The sequence below is a fragment of the Candoia aspera genome, chromosome 4 (genome assembly GCF_035149785.1).
Source record: "Candoia aspera isolate rCanAsp1 chromosome 4, rCanAsp1.hap2, whole genome shotgun sequence".
Taxonomy (NCBI): domain Eukaryota; kingdom Metazoa; phylum Chordata; class Lepidosauria; order Squamata; family Boidae; genus Candoia; species Candoia aspera.
This window is the reverse complement of record NC_086156.1, coordinates 111,030,247-111,052,143: the sequence shown is the minus strand read 5'-3', so window position 1 is coordinate 111,052,143 and position 21,897 is coordinate 111,030,247. Positions and strand designations below refer to the sequence as shown.

At 41.6% G+C, this 21,897-nt stretch overlaps 1 protein-coding gene and 1 gene segment (V, D, J or C); both read right to left on the bottom strand.

Annotated features, from left to right (window-relative positions):
• Positions 1-19: 19 nt before the first annotated feature.
• Positions 20-8,339, bottom strand: LOC134497076 (uncharacterized). Its single transcript, XM_063302792.1, has 4 exons — positions 8,279-8,339; positions 5,079-5,443; positions 935-1,133; positions 20-459 (listed from the first exon to the last, which is right to left on the bottom strand). Exons 1-4 carry the CDS (start codon positions 8,322-8,324, stop codon positions 68-70), a joined length of 1,002 nt encoding a protein of 333 aa, XP_063158862.1. The 5' UTR covers positions 8,325-8,339; the 3' UTR covers positions 20-67.
• An 11,014-nt stretch (positions 8,340-19,353) lies between these two features.
• LOC134495858 (T cell receptor alpha variable 4-like) lies at positions 19,354-21,065 on the bottom strand. The segment is given in 2 exon segments: positions 19,354-19,742; positions 21,014-21,065. Coding segments are annotated over 2 exon segments (372 nt in total).
• Between the last annotated feature and the right edge of the window lie 832 nt (positions 21,066-21,897).

The following is a 21,897-nucleotide window of genomic DNA, read 5'->3' as shown; positions in this document are numbered from 1 at the left end:
GAGGTCCTACTCATCTCATGAAATTGGGTAGATCTTGCTTCCAAGTAGTTATATATTTGATGGTAGTTTAAGGCCTTGAAATCTTGCAAATGCTCTTCTCCATCTGTCTCTCTGCAGGTTTTTGATCTGCTTCTCTTCTGCCCACTCTCACTGTGCTGCTCACAGCACAGAAGTAGATAGCTGAATCATTCAGTTGGCTGATCAATTTCTTCATGTTGAAAGTCTTTTCTCTTTTATTATATGTGACTTCGAAGTCTTGAGGGAGGCTAACATCTGGACTAGATATCAGAGAAACACTCTGAAAAACCTTAGGTGGATGACCAAGATATTGAATGTACCAGAATGGGCTTGGTTGATAATCTACACTTTTTTCATAGGTGCAATTGAGAAATACAGGTTGTCCTTGTATGATAGTCACAGTGCCTTCAGTCTGGGTTATGGTGACTCCAGTGCTCTTTCCTGCCAGAAAAAAATAATAGCGGAAAAGGTTACATCAGACAGGCAGCATGGGTGCATCTTTATTAAATCTGATTTTATGACATCTGAAAATTTACCAAACTCTGTAGAACTTTTTATTTCTTTCTTTCTTTATATTTATTTTACATAGTAGCCCCACACAATGTGAAATTGTTCCTTGCCTTATCAATGAACACAAATCACCTTACAAGGATATCCCTCGATCCTTGTGTGCTAGGCCATGAATGAGACCCACTCATAAATTCAGAGGAAGCTCAGGGACTCAGTATGCCTGCTACTGAATCTTAGGCACTGAAATCAAGTTATGAAGACAAAAAATAAATCAGCCATCATTTACCTAAGACTTAGTTTGCACACAAATGAGAATGGTTTAAGCACGAGGATCATTTATACTAGCAAAAGTTTAAAGAGGCCTGGATGTGAGGCAGAGAGAGAAGAAATCATTATCATCACTTACCCAAGATTAACAGCACCAGTGACCATGAAAGAAACATCTTGCTTGATCTAGCAGAGAAGAAATTAAGAAGGGATATAGACGCAAAGCAAATATTTTGATTGGCTTTTGAGATTTGCACTGCACTCAGCATCATGTGAAACAGAAAAAGGCAACTTGTGAAATCCAGCCAATTTGTTTTGTTAAGCAATTCAGAAGAAATCTTCCAATGGTAGAACCTCATAGGATGTGGTTAGTGGTCAGAATGCCTCGGTGAGCTGAAGAAAACTTGGTGTTTTACATTTCTATAGTGACTTGTTCACCCTGGGAGTGCAAACAATCTGACAACTCCACCTCCTGTCTGAAAGTTAAATGGCATTGCAAGTTTCAAACCAGAAATGACAAAGCTACTGAAAGATACCTCATTTTTTCATTTGGGCAATCCAACTACCAAACATAGTTTTGAACCTGGGAAGATGGACTTTTGATAGTGAAGCATGAATCTTTTCTTCAGGAGCTTGAACTCCATAGTTCAAGATGTTCCAGAAGGTAAACATCATTCAGACCAAGATTGTATTTGTCCTCTAAGTGGTATGCAAAAGTCCGTACCTCCAAGACTGGGAGGTTCCGAGCAAAGAACTAAGCAACATCAGGACAAAAACTAATATTGAATGTCCCTGGTATCACTTTTGTAAGCACTTAAGGATCAGAGATGAAAGGCATAGGTCTTAGCTGCTGTGGTTAGTATGTGGATGACTTACTAACTGAAGAAATCATGGGTGCAGAAGCAAAGAATGAAAACCTACAGGGATGGTACTGACCCTCTTAGAAATTGTGGTGAACTGCTCTTTTAGAAACATATTATGGGAAGATAACAGACGTTATGAAGAACCTACGGATGTGAGGGGCCCTTGCTTTCTATGGGCAGGTTTGATGGAAATTAGTTATAGGAATGCTGGTTCTTATTGAATGTGAGGACCAGGGACCCAGAATGGTGGCTTTTGGGACAAGTAGAGGCTAGACATCCTTCTGTCTCTGTGATGTTTTAATTTATATTCCTGCATTGAGTTAGAATGCATGATCAAAGTGGCCCCTACCAATTCTATGATTCTATATTTTCTCCACCTTAAAATTTTTGGGTAATGCTCCTACGCAATCCGTATTTGGTGTATTTTATATTTCTGCCAGTTCAAAAAATCTCTCTCTCTCTCTCTCTCTCTCTCTCTTCATTCATTCTTTGGAGTTTTTGGAAGATTTTCCATTTTTTAACAATAGCTTCCTTTCAAATCCATTGGTCTGGATTCACAGTGCTGTTTCATGCCACACTCAAAGTAGATCTGGGAATGAAGGGATTAGGGTGAATAGATACAAAGAAATGCACGTAAGTTAATAAAGTTCAGCTGTACTGCCTTGCATTTGGAAGGGAGGGTTGGAGGATTTTTGAGGCCATGAACCCCAGAGAGTCCCAAAGTCTCCACACCAGAGCCAGATGTGGAGATTTGGATCACAACTGGCATTGATGTATCTTCCACCTGTTCAGCACTTTCAAGAAATGTCTGTCTAGGGAAGGAAGCTTATCAATTATTGGACAATTCATCTTTCCAACCTGATGGCCTTCAGTTGTGTTGGACTTCATCTGCTCAACAGCTGCATCAACTCAGTGGTTTAAAAGAAACAAATACCCTGAATCTGAGATAGATTCTTAGCAGAAATGTTATCTGATCTCAGGAGCAGAGAGAAAAGCCAAATGGCAGTGCAGTTTAGAAGGACAAAAATGCTTGTGCTTGTTGGAGTTTTAAAGTAGTTGGAAACCTCTCTGATTTCCTACACTTGGATGGATGGATGGATGGATGGATGGATGGATGATAGACAGACAGACAGACAGACAGACAGATAAGCTTTTTTCCCCCATGACAAGTTATTACATTCATTACACATGCTTTTGGTTGCGGCTTTTAAATGAAAAATATTATTTCAGAAAGGACAGAGAATGTGTGAAGATGGGAGCTACCTTCTTAGGTCCCAACATAGTTTTCCCTAAATTAGCGCCTCCTATTTGTTTTAGGACTACAAATAATAAAATCTCCAGCCAGGTTGAAGAGAATGCTGGGGGTTGTAGTATGCTGGGGAAAACCTGATGAAATTGCTAAGTATAATATAAGCAGCAAATCTAGTCTGGAAGCTGATATCCAGTGTTCTTGGACACACAGCCCACCTCCCATTGGATAATTTCAGAAACTAATTGATATACGTTCAACAATTTGTGATTTTTTTTGTAAGATAGAGGCTCATGATTAAAGATCAGCCAGTAATATTTGTTTATTGGTTGAATTATTTTTACTATTTATATTCCACTCAAGAAACAACTACTTTGGATACCTTACAATAATCATCATCATCATCATAATGCAAAAATTAAAATTCAAGTTACAAGGCGTAAGAATGGGCAATGATAATATGGCCTGTAAAAATATTCACCGGTAGAGATTAAGAACAACACTCTCCAAATTCCCCATTCTTTGGCCATAACTGGTCTTGATTATTTAAAATAAATTCTAAAGGAGTGTGTGTTTGTGTGTGTGTGTGTGTGCATGCTTGTGCGCATGAGTTATTTTTACCTGGTACCAAAAAGAGTACAAAAAAGGTATAAACTGAGTATTTATGGAATGAACCAGGTAAATACCAGTGGGAATCTTGGGCCAACAGTGATCTTAGAGTCAGATAAAATATGTAAAATAGATTACATCAATGTATTTCTCCAAAACTCACGTGGACTATGTGTTGGAGTTTTAGATAGACAAAAACTTATTTATGAACTTTTAATAATGATATGGAAATTTGACTATGCAGAGTGGCAGAGGTCTGTGTATGTGTATGTGGATTCAGTCCATGATCAGATCATCCCATGTCATGCTCATTATATGGGATCAAGGAATTGCAGAATTGAGGCAGAAAATCATGAATTCCAGAAACTAAGTAGTGTTGAGAAAGTTGTAGTAGATATTGGAGACCAGATCCTGCAGCTTCTTTCATGCCCTAAAAAGAGAAGGCGCTTGACAGTCCTTGGAAGACACAGAATTTGCAGGACCAGGACCTTTCCTTCAGCCTCATAAATCACAAACATTTGAACCATGAGAGAGAGATGCCTACAATCTTTTTTTTTCCTGTTTTTGTTTCTGACCACTTGCACATAGCTTGCAAACTATGGAAGTCTTCTCTTGCACAGCCTCACCCCTTCCTCCTTGCCATGAACCTAGTTCTTTGGACCTTTCCTGGCTCCTGATAATTCAGAGCATTTTATGACCTTCCTTGTGCAATCCTTTTGGTGTGAGGAATGGGTCTGCATCTTGTTCTTGCAGCTGCTTTGATCCCTGATTTTTCACAACTTTGCAATTTGCTTTGAGTAAGTACTCTATGGCTCTCTTGGTGCAATAAATACACCAAGGAATAAATATGTGCACCAAGGTGGACTCTTCATTCTAGATCTTGGTTCTAGTTCTGCTTGGGTTTTCTTTTGAATCTGTTGGCAGATGCTGGGAAAGCCTTTAGCCCAGGAGAGGTCAAAAAAGTCACACACCAAGCATTTCTATAAAAATAATTTATTTACAGAAAGCAAAACAAAAGCAAAACATATTTAAAAGACTTAGCTCCGCTTTGGAGCAAGCCTTGCTTGGCTACATTGCCGGCAGAGAAAAAAGAGGAAGTAAGAAACAAGTCCGGCAGGTTTCCTCCCCCCAGGCAATTTGCATGAAGCACGTGCGAGGAGACAATCAAATACAACCTCTTCACCGGGCCAAAATGATTAGGTATAATAGCAGTCTTAATCGTTAGTAGGAAAACCTCAACAGAATCAGTGTCATCAACATCTGGTTTGATGGGTGATCTTCATCCCTCAGCCATCAGTGAAGTGTCATGAAGAATTGGCCCTGTGTCTTGTTCTTTCAGCTGCTTTGATCCCTGGATTTTTCACAAGTAGGTACTTTATTGCTGTCTTGGGTCATCAAACTCGACCCTTCCTTCCAGATCTTGGCTGTAGCTGGGCTTGGACTTTCTTCTGAAACAATGTCATGAAGATTTGAAGTATGTTCTGATGGGTGATCATAATCCCTCAGCCATCACTGCTGTTGCACAAAGGAGCACTAAGTCTCTAATGCATTCATCTGCTGACACTATATATGGTAAGAGCTTCTGCATTTTGCCACTGGGTGGGTTTTTGTCCCATTCTCCATGCTACAGTGCTCACTGTGTCACTCAAGGCACAGAAGTAGACAGCTGTGTCTTTCAGCTCAACAGACTCCTTGATCAGATGAAAAGACTTCGCCACCTTGTCAAGGTTTGCTGAAAAGTTCTGGCTGTGTCCTTCAGTGTCGTAACTTGCCAGGAGGAGCTGAGGGCTACTGTATATATTTTGCTTATACCAGAAAAGGTATGGTGAGGTAGTGGTTTCGTATTTGCATGATAGCAGGACATTCTGCCCTTCTTGCACTGTAATAGAACGGTCTGGTTGGTTGACAGAGTCTCCTTCCACCCTTCCTGCAGAAATAAAAAAGGTGGAAGATAGTTAGTGGATTGTACTCTTAACATGCAGAGTGAAATAGAAACAATGAGGCTTCCTAGGATTTTTATTTTGGATTTTGGAGCCAAAGAACCATGGAAGTCTACAGAAGGAGAAGTAATTCTGACTAGCGGCATCAACAAGGATCTTTTCCATTTAACCCATTAATAATGAAGACATCGCTAATGAGATGTGTATATAAACCGTCAATATCCAAGAATGAGTGGGAGCCTTTAGGACTTTATTTATATTTATAAAGCCTTATTTCTTTAAATCTTTATTTTTTTTATTTAGTCTTGCAATGATTAATGAGAAAAAGAGATATTTTAGCTGACAAATATTTGAGCATACTTTTGCTCTATCATTTATGCTCTTTTGTTTAATTTAAAAATGTCAATCTCTTAGAATTAAAGCCAGGAATATTATAAATGCTGATGGAGAGACCATGGTAGGGAGGACATCCCCAGACCTAAATTGGGTGGTTGTACAGTTCATTGTCAAGTCCCTGGTGATGTCCTGATCTCAGGGCTGATCTCTGGCTGATCTCTGAAAAGTAGGAATGGGTGAAGAAATCTACAGAAACAGTTCTGCTCCAGGTGCAAACGGGGGAAGTTCTGTTTGTTAAATGTATTATGGGAAGATAACACCGATTCTGCACAGCCTTTGAGGGGGACTCTGATTTGGGCCGAGTGAGCTCCAATTTAAGGTGTTCACTTCATTCCTAGCCATTTGTCCTGAAGTCAGGTGATGGTTGTTAGGATGACGGTTCCTCTGAATGTGTGAGAGGTGCTATTTCTTTACACTCAGGGGCCACCGATACTTCACACCTATTTGGAAAGGACCAGTTTATTGAGATAATTAGGTACACATTCCATATACAGTATATGGAAGAGCGGCCCAAGCACTTGTAACGCTGCGATGACAGATCACAATCAACTCACGGATTGGGCGGTTTCTGTTCCCTAAATATCTTCAGGACAGCCGGTTTGGCGTAGTGATTAAGGCATCAGACTAGAAACCAGGAGACTGAGAGTTCTAGTCCCGCCTTAGGCATGAAGACAGCTGGGTGACCTTGGGCCAGTCCTTCTCTCTCAGCCCTAGGAAGCAGGCAATGGCAAACCACTTCTGAAATCTTGCCAAGGAAACTGAAGGAACTAGTCCAGGCAGTTGCCAGGAGTCAACAATGACTCAAAGGCACCTACACACAGCCAAAAGTATCTTGATGTAATGTGGAAGGAAAGAGAAAATTTTGCAAATTTAACTTTCAATCTAGATTTAAGATAAATCTATAGAAGCCCTCCTTCCTTCCTTCCTTCCTTCCTTCCTTCCTTCCTTCCTTCCTTCCTTCCTTCCTTCCTTCCTTCCTATTTTGTTTCCTGAATTTTTCTTGGCATGCTTAATTAGGGGATTTCCAAAAAGCACCTTAATCTGGAACGGAAATGACCTGCAAAGTATAGAAAGCCTCCACTCATCCTCCAATCATCCAAGCAAAAGCAGTCCTGGGCAGATTCAGACTGCGATGTGTGTTTCCACACCTGCCTTTCCTTCCTGGCTCTGCTGGCCGCTTTACTGCAAATGGGTTCTTGCAAAGGAGAGTCTCTAGGGTGTGACACAGTGTCCGCCAGAGCACAGAGGTACAGTGCCTCATCCTCCAGGGTGACTCTGGGGAAGCCGAGGGTGCTAGTCTTTCGGTCAGCAGCAACAACTACAGAAACCCCCTTGACTTCTCTGCTTTCTGACTCTCCCTTGTATGCATTTGCAATGAGAAGGGGGGGCTGGCCAGGGAACTGTCGATACCAAACGATATTGTCACTGGTTTTAATATCAGGGTGAGAGCAAGCAAGAGCCTGTCTGCTTCCATTGAATGCTTCTAGGAGGGATTCTTGGGCAATATTGTCAGCCTGGCAGGGAAGGGTTCCTGTAGAATCAAACACAGACAAAGAACAGGAAGTCAACATCTGTGGTCCCTGATGGGAGTGCTGGACATTCATGGATCAAAGGTATCACTTTAGATAAGAGGCACTAAGCAGTGGAACTGTCTCCCTGAAAGAGTGGTGGGTTCCCTCTCACAGGAGGCTTCAAATCGGAGCTGATGGGCTCTGGGCAGAGGTGCCTTAGTGGATTCCTGTGCTGCGCAAGGGGCTTGACTAGAGGACCTCTGTGGTGACTTCCTAATGCATCTCTTCTACGGTTCTAGCTCTTCAAAGTGAAGGACTTTTGCCCTCCAACTCTCTCTGCCCTCTCTCTCCTCTGGAATGATTTAAGAGGAACTATCATGGAACATCTAGAAAGGGCGTTTTGTAAAGGGAACTATAGACTTTTTCTACCACTCTGCTTACAATGGTTGAATAGTTTCCATCACTGAGCTGAAATTGTTGATCATTGCCCAGGTATCTTTGAAGTTGATTGTAATGGAAAATAAGGAGAATCCTCCATACAGTTCTCTGGGGTATTTTACATATCTTCAAAGAGATTTGTGAGAGTCAAGGTGGTATATAGATTAAGTTTCTGGACTAAGGGTTAGGAAGGCCATGCTGAAGGCTCCTGGAAACCCATGGGGCGATTATAGGTTGCTCTCTCTTTCTCAGACAGCACTGGTTTTGAGAGTGCAAAAAGAAGAGAGATTCTCTGTAAGCCACCCTGAGTTCTTGGAAGGAAGGCAAAATGCAAGAAATAAAAATGATGCTAAATATAAGACCTTAACCTGAGCCAAGGAAGAGAGTCTTGGAGTGGTGAGAAAAGACAGAACTTGGAAAGAAAAGTGGGCATAGGTCCAAGGAAGGGTAGAAAGTGATTTCCAAATTATTACTTACTTGACATGAGAGCCAATAATATTAGCGACAAGGATGCCGAATTCATGGTGAGGAACTGGTACATCTCGTCGATCCAGTTTATTCAAAGCACAGGGTGTCTTGTCTGAAAAATGAGCCCTTGAAAGTATCTGGCTTCCCTTCTTCTGACTGCCTTCTCACTGTTGTGGTTTTCTGTGTGTTTCAGCAGAGTCCCATGACTGTTTCATTTGCTGTGAATTACACCAATCCAGATCCCCTCACTGGCAGGCGGGTCTACATTTAAAAGGCAAGGTGGGTTGTTATGAAATGCAAGATCCAGCCTGTCATGAAAGATGGCAGGTCTTCTCATGGCTTGGAAGAGGGGCATCAACAATTTGTCTGCCACAGGATAACGGAAATCCCACATAATGTAGTGGTTAAGGCTCTGGGGCAGTGTTTCTCAACCTCAGCAACTTTAAGATGGGTGGACTTCAACTCCCAGAATTCCCCAACCAGCCATGGGAAGTCTGGGGAATTCTGGGGATTTACGTCCACCCATCTTAAAGTTGCTGAGGTAGAGAAACTCTGCTCTAGACTAAGACTAGGGAGATCCAGGTTCAAGTCTACTGTAAGCCAGGAAACCTCACTGGATGAGAGTGACGTCCATGGGGGTGTCAAAGATGCAAGATAGCTATGGCTGCATCTTTTCCTTGTCGACCACCCTTACAGACACCATTGCTTTGGACCAGTTGCTCTCTCTCAGCGGGATCATTGTTGTGAAAGGAAAGCAAAGGGAGATCTCCTTGTTAGCTAGAATGAGCTTCTAGAGAAATGGTGGGAGGGAAACCTAATTGTGACAATCACTGTTGACACGTTTTAGCATAGCTATGGTGAGCCTGGCACCCTCTAGGTTTGTCAGGATCCCAATGCCCGGAATTCCCAGCCAGTGAAGAACAATTGCACTGCTTTATTTTTATACACTGAATGGCACAGAAATCATATTAATATCACTCCCTCCCAATAATTGTCTTCTGGTGTTTTTTAATCACAGATTATTACTTTATTTTAAAAAATACACGCTGCAAGATTTGAAGTAGTGGTAGTAGCAATTGTTATGGTTGTTGCTTATTATTATTTGCATGCAGTGTTACAGATACTTAGTGGATTTGGTACTTTCAACTATCACATCCTTCCCAAGGATCTAGAAGAGGGTTAATTACAGAGGTGCTGTTCCAAATCATGGGCTTTTGTAATTGGTGAGTTGAGATCCTGCCCATTCTTACTGTGACCAAGTGCTTTTCCACATCCTTTGCACCAAGTGTACCAGCCACTTCTGGTACCACTACCGCTTTCTTCCTCCACATTCACTTGTTTCCTAACTGAAGGCCTTTATGTTTCCTTTTTTTTCCCCTGCTTCTTTCTCACTGGCCCTTCTGCCTCCAGCTACTTCAATGTCAATTATCTATATTTGTTCCTTTGGAGCTACAATCATTCCGGTGATTCCAGGTAAAAAGTTAATCAGTTTTTTTGTTTGAAAGCCCAATAGGATGTTAACTTTCTCGTTCTCCACCACTTTTTAAAGATGATGGTGATAACTGCAAGAAAACCCATTTGTTGAATGAATGAGAAGTTAGTCCCTGTGGGATGGGACTCTCTGTACAGAGTTGGGTTTGATTTCACTTCATTGACTTTTGTGTGAGTCTCCATACAAGAATGATTCACTGTGGGGTTCAGAGCGCAGAAATAGACAGCTCCATCCAGAAGAGAGACATTTCTAATCTTCAGAGAAACTGAATTCTGATCTCCAAAGACCAGTGTGGTAGAAAACTTTCCCTCCTGGAAGTAATGATTCTTGGAACGGTCTTTGTAAGCACTCAGGATCCGTTCAGGACTTTGGTTTTCATATTGACGATACCAAAAAAGGTTTGGAGCAGGGCTGATCGTTTTGAAATGGCAGGGCAAAGTGGCATCTTTTCCTTCTAGGATTTCCATTTCATTTTGGCTTTGGGACACTGAATCGCTTTGAGAAGCTCCTTAAGAGAACAAAAACAGAATCAGTACCCAGACTATCCCCAGAAATTAATACAGAGTTTAGAATATAAATATATTTATTTAGATATTTTGGTCTTTGCATCTTCCTTTTCTGAGGTATTTTGGGAAGAGATTCAGTGCAGAGCTGTGTTAACTAAAAGCTCACTTGGGGACCCTGAGCAAAATCATTTACTTATCTATCACCTATTTTATTTCACAATTTAAAGTCCCATTTTAAAAAAAAAAAATCAGGATCCAATTTTTTAAAAATAATCACTTAAAGCAGTTGCATATGTGCAAGATCTGGGGAGAAAGAGAATATCTACAGCTTTCAGCCACATTCCTTTGTCCTTTGTGGACAGGAGTTGTTAGGGTAATCTAGACAGACCACAGGATTATGCACAGAATCAGACACATGGACTTGGATCACAGAAGAGGTTAGTATTCCATCTACCCATTTTGCATTTTCAGAAAATAATGCAAGTAACATTATCAGCCATTAGATCAGGTTTTCACTTTTTCCAACTTGATTTTCCAATCCCTTGGTCTTCTTTCCCACACTTGGTTTAATCAGTCTGTATATCTGTTAACAATTTGAAGGGAGAAGGGGAAGGGGAAGGAAAGTTTTTCAGTAGAAATATTACCTGATTTCAGGAACAATAAGAAAATTCCCAGGAAAGTCAAATAATGGTTTGGTTGAGAAGGAAGAAGCATACTTGTTGGAACTCTGAAGCAAACTAACATCCTACTTTGTTTCGTACGTTCAGAAGAAGCTGCAAATGAGGAGGTAGTTTCCTCTTGTGGCAGGCAATTGGGTTCATCACACATGGCCTCAGTTGTGGTTTTTAAGTTAAGCAGGTGGTTTGAGAAAGGATGGAGAAAGTATGAAGTTCTAAACTGCCCTCTGGAGGACAGAAATCTATAAACCGGCAAATTGTTCAGTTCTACCTTGCATCCTTCCTAAAACTTCCTAAAGGAGTTGGAACAGTAACTCTCAGAGTGCCCAGCCAATGTGGCTGATGAGAACATGTTGTTGTTTATTTGTTTAGTCGCTTCCGACTCTGGGTGACTTCATGGACCAGCCCACGCCAGAGCTTCCTGTCGGTCGTCAACACCCCCAGCTCCCCCAGGGACAAGTCCGTCACCTCTACAATGTCATCCATCCACCTTGCCCTTGGTCAGCCCCTCTTCCTTTTGCCCTCCACTCTCCCTAGCATCAGCATCTTCTCCAGGGTGTCCTGTCTTCTCATTATGTGGCCAAAGTATTCCAGTTTTGCCTTCAAGATCATTCCCTCAAGTGAGCAGTCTGGCTTTATTTCCTGGAGGATGGACTGGTTTGATCTTCTTGCAGTCCAAGGCACTCTCAGAATTTTCCTCCAACACCACAGTTCCAAAGCATCGATCTTCCTTCTCTCAGCCTTCCTTATGGTCCAGCTCTCGCAGCCAGATGTTACTATGGGGAATACCGTTGCTTTAACTATGCGGACCTTTGTTCTCAGTGTGATGTCTCTGCTGCATGGGGAGTTATAATTCCAGTGTGCCTGAATGCACCAGCCTGAAGAAGGCTGCATATCTAAAATAGCTTTGCTTGGAGGCTGGCTTTCTCCAGAGAAAGGGGACTGAAGCTTTGTCACTGGAGTAAGGATGATTTACAAGCCCTTCACAAAACCATGTTCCCAGGACATGTCCCAGGATTTCTCTGTTAGAACTGAGGATACATGATATTTTCTTGAACTGTAAAGGAAAAAAGATTAAGACTCCCTTGAGTCAAACTTAACTCCAATTGACGACATGAACACACCCTTGTAGGATTCTTTGCAACCACATGGAAATGGACCACCCTTGTCTTCTTCTATTCATCTTTCTGATCCATCCTTTTACCACAGAAATTTTCTGGTGGTTTCTCATTTGAGTACTAACTAAATCAGACCCTGGTTGGCTTTCATAGATCAACCATGTCCTCTCAAATAAGCCGGATCCAGACAGTATTGATTATATGACTGGATGATCAGACTTCTCAGAAGTCTTTACCAAACTTTGGAAGGGGTTCAACATTTAGCAATCATTCTGGTACTGAAAGATGTTAGTGGATCATATATTATTTACAGCCCAGTACATTTGTATTTTTGCTGGGTCATTTATGTACTTATTCCAGCTAACTTCTTATTTGGTTTTATTGCATGCCACCCAGAGTCTCCTTGTGTGAGATGGGCGGCCATATAAATTTGATAAATACATAAATTTCCAATAACCAAGTTCTCTGGGTAGCTTACAATCACAATATATTGTTGGAATATTTAAAAACCACAAGAACCAAAAGCTGTGATCTAGCGTATTTCAGATATAAAGACCCTGAAGCAAAGAACAAAAATAAGAATCTAAAAACTCTGGTAACATTATCTCTGTGTGAGAAAAGAGGACCGTATTGTGGTCACAGCCCAACCTTCTGAGAATGAAGTGAGAGCTCATGTAAACTCAGTTGAGTTCTTGGAGGAAAGGCAAGCTGTAAAACTAAATTTTATATAGTTTGCCCTTTGGAACATTCTCCCCCCAGAGTTGAGGCAGGTCCCTTCGCTCCTGGACTTCCGCAAAAAGTTAGAAACCTGGCTTTGTCAAAATGCCTGGGGCAGGAAAGAGAACAGTTCCTCTTGGGGGTGGTTAGCTCCTTAGACTTGCCCTGTTTCACTTGCGGGCAGAGAGAGAACCTTAGCCATCTGGATTCGATTATATTTTAATATATTTATATTTTACCGTTTATTGATATTATTGTATATTATTTATTGTATTGTGGTTAAGTATTGTTATTGTGAACTGCCCAGAGTCCCTCCTTGTGGGGGAGATGGGCAGTGATAAATTTGACAAATAAATAAATACATATTTTGCGTCATGCCTGAACAACCCTGAAGGTGTTCTGTGAGGTGATTGTGAAAACCAAGAACAGCTTATGAGGGGGACTGTACCCACTGAATTTCACTAGGCAAGTAAATCCTCTGTCTATGAATGAAGAGATGATGTTGCTAGATCTCCTCAGATGTAACATTGAAACAACTGGAAAAAAAGCCATCCCTGAAAGTCTTTTGGATAAAAGTTCATGAGAAGTTTTGCTTTTAAGGCAGGGATGGTTTCTTCAACATATTTTTGTGAAAAGTGGGTCTTGGAAGAAAGAAAGGCAGCTGAGGGAGAATGTGATTGAGGTGCATAAAATCATGGGGGAAAGTAGACATGGATTCCCTCCCTCCAAACAAGGATCAAGGGTCATTCATTGAATCTGATTGGAAGGCGTTCCCCAACCAAGAAGAGAAAGCAATTCTTCACACAATGCGTAATGCATAACCTGTAGAATTGATGACCACAGAATATGATGATGGCCATTAACTTAGATGGTTTTAAAGGGGGTTGGGTAAATCCAGGGAGGATTTATTAGTCTTGTGACTCCTCCGGGTTTCCTCTGTTCCTCCAAATCCCACTTTCCAAAGAATCACATCACAGAGGGTGCTGTCTCTATCTCCTGCTCAAGAGCAGCTCAGAAGCACTCGGTTCAGCCATTGTGCGATACAAAATCCTGATCAAACTGGGCCTTAACCTAATTCATCAGGTCTAATCTGGTATTAAACTAGAGCAATCCTGTTAGTGTTTTTCTTAATCCGCTACAGATCACAGACACAGGGACTGAATTTGGTTTTTTCCCTGGCAAAAGCTGTTATATAGAATTAAAATCCTATTCCTTACTTCTGATCTTAACACTAATTTGATGCTTGCTTCCATTTTCCTGTTGTTGTTGTTGTTGTTAGCTTCTGTCGAGCTGTTTACGACTCATGGTGACCCTCTATATAACAGAACGAAATGCTGTTGGGTCTTGCGCCATATGCCTGTCTGTTCCAATGTTTGCATCCATTGTTGCTGTAATTGTATCAATCCATAGCACTGAAGGTCTTCCTCTTTTCCGCTGGCCCTCCACTTTACCAAACATGATGTCCTTTTCAAGCGATCGGTCTTTCCTGACGATGTGCCCAACGTATGAGAGTCTAAGCTTATCTTCACCTCTAGAAAACATTCTGGTTGTTTCTTCTAAAACCGATTGGCTTGTTCTTCTGGCAGTCCACGGTATTTTCAATAATCTTTGCCAACACCACAATTCGAACGCATTGATTCTTCTTCTATCTTCCTTTTCTAATGTCCAACTTTCACAGGCACATGTGGCAACTCAGAAGACCATGGCGTGAGTCAGATGCACCTTTGTTTTTAAACTGACATCTTTACTTCTGAAAACTTTAGATAGGTCTTTGATGGAAGATTTTCCCAGCGCGATATGTCATTTGATTTCTTGATTACTACTTCCCTTGCCGTTGATCGTTGATCCGAGTAGAATGAAATTGTCCATTTTCCTACCTATCTTTAATCCAGAGCAGTTTTACTCAACCTTCTTTCATGCCCCCTTCTGATATTTATTTATTTATTTATTTGTCAGATTTCGCCACTGCCCATCTCCCCCAAAGGAGGGTCTCTGGGCGGTTTACAATAAAGCTAAAAGAATAAAATACAATAAATACAAAAGATGATACATCAAATAGAAATATAAAATTAAAAATGGGATCAAGATGGGGGATAAAATTCTAAAATATTGTTTTTCTCCTGTGGCCCCTTGTCCAGGTCCCATAACTGGTAAAAAAGATAATCAATTAACTCTTGGCTTGTAAATAGAATATAAGTTTATTCATAATAAAGACAGTATTTGCTGATTAACACACTTCGCTTTTTTGTGTCCCACTCTGCCTGTGCCATGGGCCTGTTACCTGCTTTTTACCTGTGGCCTCTTTGAAATATCCTAGGGCCCTAAGGGCCATATGGCCCCCAGTTGAGAATAGGAAAATTCTAGAGTCTTCCTATTACTAAGTTTGCAACGATTTCTATCTTATTTTGTTTGGTATATTGTTTTCTGCTAGAGGTTAAGGTTACTATGGTAACTAATCATTTTGGCCAGGTGAAGAGGTTGAATTTAATTGTCCTCTTTTCCGGTGTTAATAGTTGCATAGCCTGAAGCGAGGGCAGTTTGCTTGTTAGTTTCACTTCCTTCTCTTTAGGCTTGCAGAGAGTAAGCAGCTCTCAGAGAGCCTGTGAAAATGCAAAGCCTGTAAATATGTTTTTTGTGCTTTCTGTAAATAAATTTATTTTTATAGAAATGCCTGGTGTGTGACTTTTCTGATCTCTCCTGGGCCAAATGCTTTCTAGCACTCTGCCAACATATTTAATCTACGCACTTCTGTCTCTCTTTTTCACCACACCCACCGCATGGCTGATTTCTGGTCCATTTTATGGGACACGTTCTCCAAGTAAGGAGAAGGTAGGCCTGTTTGAATCCTCCTTCCAAAACTCTGGATCCCAGGACAAAAGGAGTCAGACTTGCTCCCTCTGGCTGGCGAATTCATTCTTCTGCATTTTTGGGACTGAGGCGGGTGATACATCTTATTGCTAAATAAAATAAGTTGGCTTGAACTTCATCTCCAAAGATCCTTGAACATGTTCATAGGAGCACATCGCTCAGAACGATTCACTGTGCTGTCCAAGGCAGAAATGCATGGCTTGTCGAGAGATTCTTTTGATTGTCAGAAGAACAGTGGTATTTCCACCAAACAAAACAGTGGGAAAAAAATTCCATCTTAAACCGATTGCCCTGGAAACTGTCTTAGTAACCATGCAAGACCTTCCAAGGTTCTCTCCCCTTGTACTGAGAAAACCAGAAAAGACATTGATTTTTTCCAGCACAATAACATTGCAATCCAGGGATATAATCTCTCCATCTTGGATCTCTATCCAGCTTGAGTACCAAATCTACTCAAGAGATTCCTGCCAGGTAAAAATGTGAAGTGTGGATGCAGACCGACCTTCCTTTCTCCCAATTTTTGTGCAAGTGCTCATGTTGCTAACATGTGGGACTTAGAGCACAGAAGTACACAGCTCTGCCCCAAGTGAAGCTTTCTCAATCTTCAGCTGGAATCTCTTTTCGTCCAATTTCAACATCCCAGAAATAATCCCTGGGGAAGTATCTCTGTACTTATTTAAGGTCAGGATATGCTCAGGGGGTTGATGGGGAAATTGATGACACCAGAGGAAGGAAGGAGTGCTGGTTGTTGTGGTGAAATTGCAGTGTAAAGTGGCTTCTTGACCCACTTGGACAAAGAGCTCTGGAAGCAACTGGACATTTTCCTGTCCCGTCCCTGCAAGAGGCAACACAGCTTGAATTATAACGGAGTTCTTTCTTGTTGAACCTTAGAGAGAGGGCTTTTGTCAGAATGCCTTGCTTTGGGGAAAGCTCATCTTCATGGTGGGACCCTTTTTTTGGAATGCCTGTAGAGGAAGCCATGCCTGCTCCTTCCCCTGAATCCTTTACAGGATTCAGTAAATTTGTAAGCTCTCAGCACACCCCATACAGAAGTTACCTGATTTGAGGATCAGGAGGAGGATTCTGAAAATGGTCAAGCCATGATGTGTTTTGGAAGAAAAAAAACATCTTTGAACCAAGGACTTCTCTCTTCTGAGGAGACTGCAACAGGATCAACCCTTCTCTGCCTCAAACCCCATCACCTTCCTCTCTTCTTAGATGTTTGTTCCTCGCCCAGAGCTAGTGATTCTGTGGTTTTAAATGAAAACTTCATTTTTTTTAAGAGGGTGGTGAAGATGAAAAAATTGAGGCTCCCATCTGGTGGCTGGAAACCTGAAACACAGTTTAAAAACCTGGGGAACCTTTTGATCACATCTGCTTTATTTAAACCTCCTTTGATTGAACACGACCAGGGATAACAATGGTTGGGTGACAAGACCTGGATGCTTGCATGCTCGCATAGGTACCCTGAAAAATTGAGGGCACACATCTTGGCAATTCTACACTTGTGAGGCTCGGCTGAAAGCTGCCATAACTAAAGACGGAGCAGGCACCTAAGCAGAGAAGACAAAAGCCAGGAATCTTGTCTAGAAGATGCCTTCAGGGAGGGAGGTAAGAAAGAAGCAAGTCGTTAAGGAAACAGGAAAAATGTCACCTGAACCAGACAAAGGAAGTTGGGTCTGAGCACCTGGAACCCACCCAGTCCCATCAACAGCTGCCAGACCTGTCAATTAACAAGGCAAGAGCAGCTGCCAGTCCTGTGAATCAACGAAGCAAGGTTTTTGGGGATAAAGGGGTCCCAAAGCCCACCTGCTCCTTGAGTGTCTTTGGATCCAGACTTGGCATCTTCCATCCCTCTAGCTAGTGCCTGGCAGCCTGGCTGGACAAATTGTAAGTGTGGATGAGTGTGTGCGTTCATGTGTCTGAGAAAGAGCAAATGTACCTTGCAGCAAGTAAAGTTTTGCTGTTCCTTTAAATTCACTGGGTCTCCATGTGTTCCAAAGCACTTGTTCTGCCTCAGTGTTCAGTTGGAAGTCATTTGTATGTGTCCCTAACTACTTCCTGGCTGTTGACCAGGGCTGTGTCTTGTCTGCTCAAGCTGCACCTATCCTGAAAACCCAGATAGAAAGCAAGCTGGTCTGACAAGATCCACGTGCCTCAACAGGCTGTGAGTGTGTGAATGAGTGACCATAAGCCAAACCTGGGAGCGCGTGTAACACAGTAAATGCTTAGTGTAAAAGCCTCCCTGGCTAGTTTTTATTCTTCTTCTAAAAAATTGTTTGGCACCAATTTTTTGGTGATCTATTCAAGAATGAAAGAGAGTTTGGGAGAAAGTTGTCCCTTCTTTAATGGAGATGTTCAAACAGAGGCTAGCTGCTGTAATACTTGTTTCCTGGAGGGTTGGGCTAGATGATCTCAAAGATTCCTCCCAAGCCTTACATTGGTTGATTTTATGCTTCTATGAATGTTTCACACAATAAAATCAAGCAGTGCTATTTTAACTCAGTTTTTTCTCCCCATATCTGAAATGTGAACGGTGGCTGAGTTCTCACAAAACATTTTTCGAAGATTAGCTGGATCCACAGAATTTTTCTTCTAAGATTAGCTGGATCCACAGAATATGCTAGATGAGCCTAAAATAGAATGGGGCCATTGTAATTTAGCTTGTTGTGGCAACTTACCACTTGTTATATGAACCAGTCATCACATTAAACCGTAATATGGTTCCTTCATTTGTGCATCTGACATGTGAACCAGGCTATTGTATTTCTTTAAAAAAAAACCAAATTTAGGGTTTTACGTTTTGTGAGAACTCAGCCACTGTTCACATTTCAGATATGGGGAGAAAAAAACTGAGTTAAAATAGCACTGCTTGTTTTTATTGTGTGAAACATTCATAGAAGCATCAAATCAACCAATGTAAGGCTTGGGAGGAATCTTTGAGATCATCTAGCCCAACCCTCCAGGAAACAAGTAGTACAGCAGCTGGCCTCTGTTTGAACATCTCCAGCAAAGAAGGGACAACTTTCTCCCAAACTCTCTTTCATTCTTGAATAGATCTTCCTGTTAAGAATTTTGTCCTGATGTCCAGCTGAAATCTACTACCTTGTAATTGAAATAATTGCTTTATATCCTCTGTCTGGAGCAATCTGAAGCAATTCCATCCCATCTTCTGATGACAAGGCTTCAGCTTCTTGAAGACAACTCTCCTGTCTCCCTGGACTCTTCTCTTCCCTAAGCTGAGTCTATGCAATGCTTCCACCTATAACTTGTGCATTTCTTCTTCTTCCAGACTTCTGGTCATCTCATCTGGTGTCTCCTGGACATGCTACAATTGGTTCGTGGCCTTCCTAAACTGCAGCGCTTTCAGTTTGACCAACGCAGTATAGAGATAAATGATAATTTCACCTCACCTAAATAAGTAAGTAAATAAATAAATAAATAAGGCAGGCCCTGGTGAGCTCTTGGATAGGAGACCAAAGGGAAATCCCCAGAAATCCCCAGCTGTAGATTTTACCCTGAGAAAGCAAAATAATTTCCCAGAAGAAGGCGATGGCAGGCAAGTTCTACATTGCTGTAAAGAAACAAAAGGAAACACTAGAGAGACCTGTCTTTTTAATCCCCAGGATGCAAATTCAACTCCGACATTTATGGGTTCAGCATTTCTCATGCAGCCTTTCCTTTATGTGAAAGAACAGTCTGGGTTTTCCTTGGTCTCTTCCTCCTCCTCACTGATGCTACCTCCTTCCCCACCAGGATGAAAGAATTACTGCAGAGCAGCAGAGGCTGAATGTACCACTGTGTCTTGCAGGGCACAGAGATACACTGCCGAATCCTGCAGGCGAAGCTCGGCGAAGGAGAAGGTGCTTTCCTTTCGATCTTTGGCAATATACAAGGCCCCCCGGGGGTCTTTGCTCTTCACCTCCCCATTGTATGCTGATATGAGGTACCGAGGAGCCCCATTAGGGAGCTGCTGGTACCAGTAGATGGTTTCTGTTGAAATAGAAGGATAGCTGCAAGAAAGGTTCAGCTCTCTGCCAACAAATCCCTGCATGGCAGAGGGCTGGTGGATCTCCGTCCTGCACCAAACGACCCCTGGAGAACAAAGAAATAAGCATCAGCAGTTTGGAGGGGAAACCACTGGATGCTGCTGGGCTGATTCTGTCAGTACAATAGTGTCATGCTTTCGAACGTCCCAGAGGATGATCCCCCAGATAGGAACGACAGACTCAGCCATCTTCTATGATATTCCTCTAGGAGGAAGAGATAATAACAGTCACAGATAAAGGTAATAATTTAAGATAGTGGCTTGGCTTGGCTTGGCTTGGCTTGGCTTGGCTTGGCTTGGCTTGGCTTGGCTTGGCTTGAATACCACCCATCTCACATAAGTGACTCTGGGCAGCTTATGATAAAATAGATAAAAGTAATAAAATACGTGACATAACATTCAAAAAATAGCAGCTGAGTTTTGTAAGTAAGAATAGCATATTATTATTATTATTATTATTATTATTATTATTATGTTGTGTATTATAAGTGCATATATGTAAGAATAGTAATAGCCTAATAATAAGCATTGTTGTAATAATAATCTGTATAAGAATTATTAATGATATGCTGTGTGTTAATATGATAAGCATTATACTGTATTTGTGTGTGTATGTAATAATAATAATAATAATAATAATAGCTGCAGCTAAGTAGCACTACCCAGCTGATCTTAGAAATCTAAGCAGTGTCAGCTCTGGCTGAACGGGAGACCCCCAGAAAATGCCACAGCAGTAGATTAGCCTGGGAAATTGGAAAAAAACAGCATCCCAGGAGACCGAGGCAAGGTCACCATTATTATTGGCAAGATCACTGTCCATGAGGTCAGCACTGTCCAGTTTCAGTGGAAAGAAAGTTTCAGGTGTTTGTTTATATCCATTTATATAGCCACTCATTGCAAATTTATGACTCTGGGGGGCTCACAAATAATTAGAACTGTCAAGTAGTGTTGCATCTGGCACCACTGGGTTTCTTTCAGTGGGAGACAACGAGATCCCCAGGAATTATTTTTGGAATTGGCCCTGGGATGCAGATCCAGCATGGAGGCAAAGATGGGACCAGTTCTCCCCCTGATTTTCTAAGGAGACTTCTGTAACCTGCACGATCGGAGCTGCATCTTCATCGCAGTTGGTGGGTTCCAGGAATAAGGGTAAAGCAACAAATCCCAAGAAGAGGACAATAAAAACATGACTGCCTTGAGATGACCAAAATATATATTTTAAAAGGCAGGATCAAAAAGTAATGATGAGGATGAGGATAACCAGAGAACATGCAGACAGCAAAGGCAATTAAAATAATGATGGGCAAATTCTACCTACCTGAAAAATGGACCATGAAGAATAAAAACAACACTAGAAGCATTGGTGAGGGTATTGAATGCCTTTCCTTCTTCCTTCCTTCCTTCCTTCCTTCCTTCCTTCTTTCCTTCCTTCTTTCCTTCTTTCCTTCTTTCTGAATAAAAGTAGAATCAGTATGAAGATAAGATTCTGCTGTTTGCTCTAAGTGAAAAACTAAAGCTCTGTGTGTGTGTGTGTGTGCGTGCGCGCCCATGCACATGCGTGCATGTGCATGTTAGGGAAGGGTGGGGGGGACTATTTTTTAAAAAATCTGAATTGAAGGTTTGTGGTTTCATGCAGAAGAGGGGAAAAAAAAACCTCTGCACCTGTTAAGGGCATGAAAAATGTCTCCTGGATGCCTGGTTGTCTGATAGTTCTTTGCTACTGTAAATTTGAGTTTTGCATTTGTGTTGCCCTCTTTTTTTTCCTCATGACCTGAGGGCAACCAGAATTTGTGATTTCCTCTATCTAACGAGGGGGAAACACCCAGCTGACTTGGACATGGACTGGAGACCAGGTGGAAATGCCAAGCCTGTAGCCTGGAGTAGCAAGTTGGTTAAAAAAAATCTTGGAAGAAAGGAATGATAAAGGATTTCTGTATCATTGCCAATAATACAACATGAATGTGTCCCTGTAAACACTGGAGTTGAGGTCAGCTTGAAGGAGACCTTTTATTTTAATCCTCACAACAATCCTGCAAGGTAGGTAAGCGGAGAGCTCATGATTGGGCCAGGGTTGTCCGGTTGGCTACAAGGATTTGAAGGTGGAACCTACTACCCACCCCAGTGTGTAATGTAGTCCTTTAACATTTGTATCAAAAAGAAGGCTAAACCTGATGATGTCTGAATTCAAAGCAGTTAATGTGA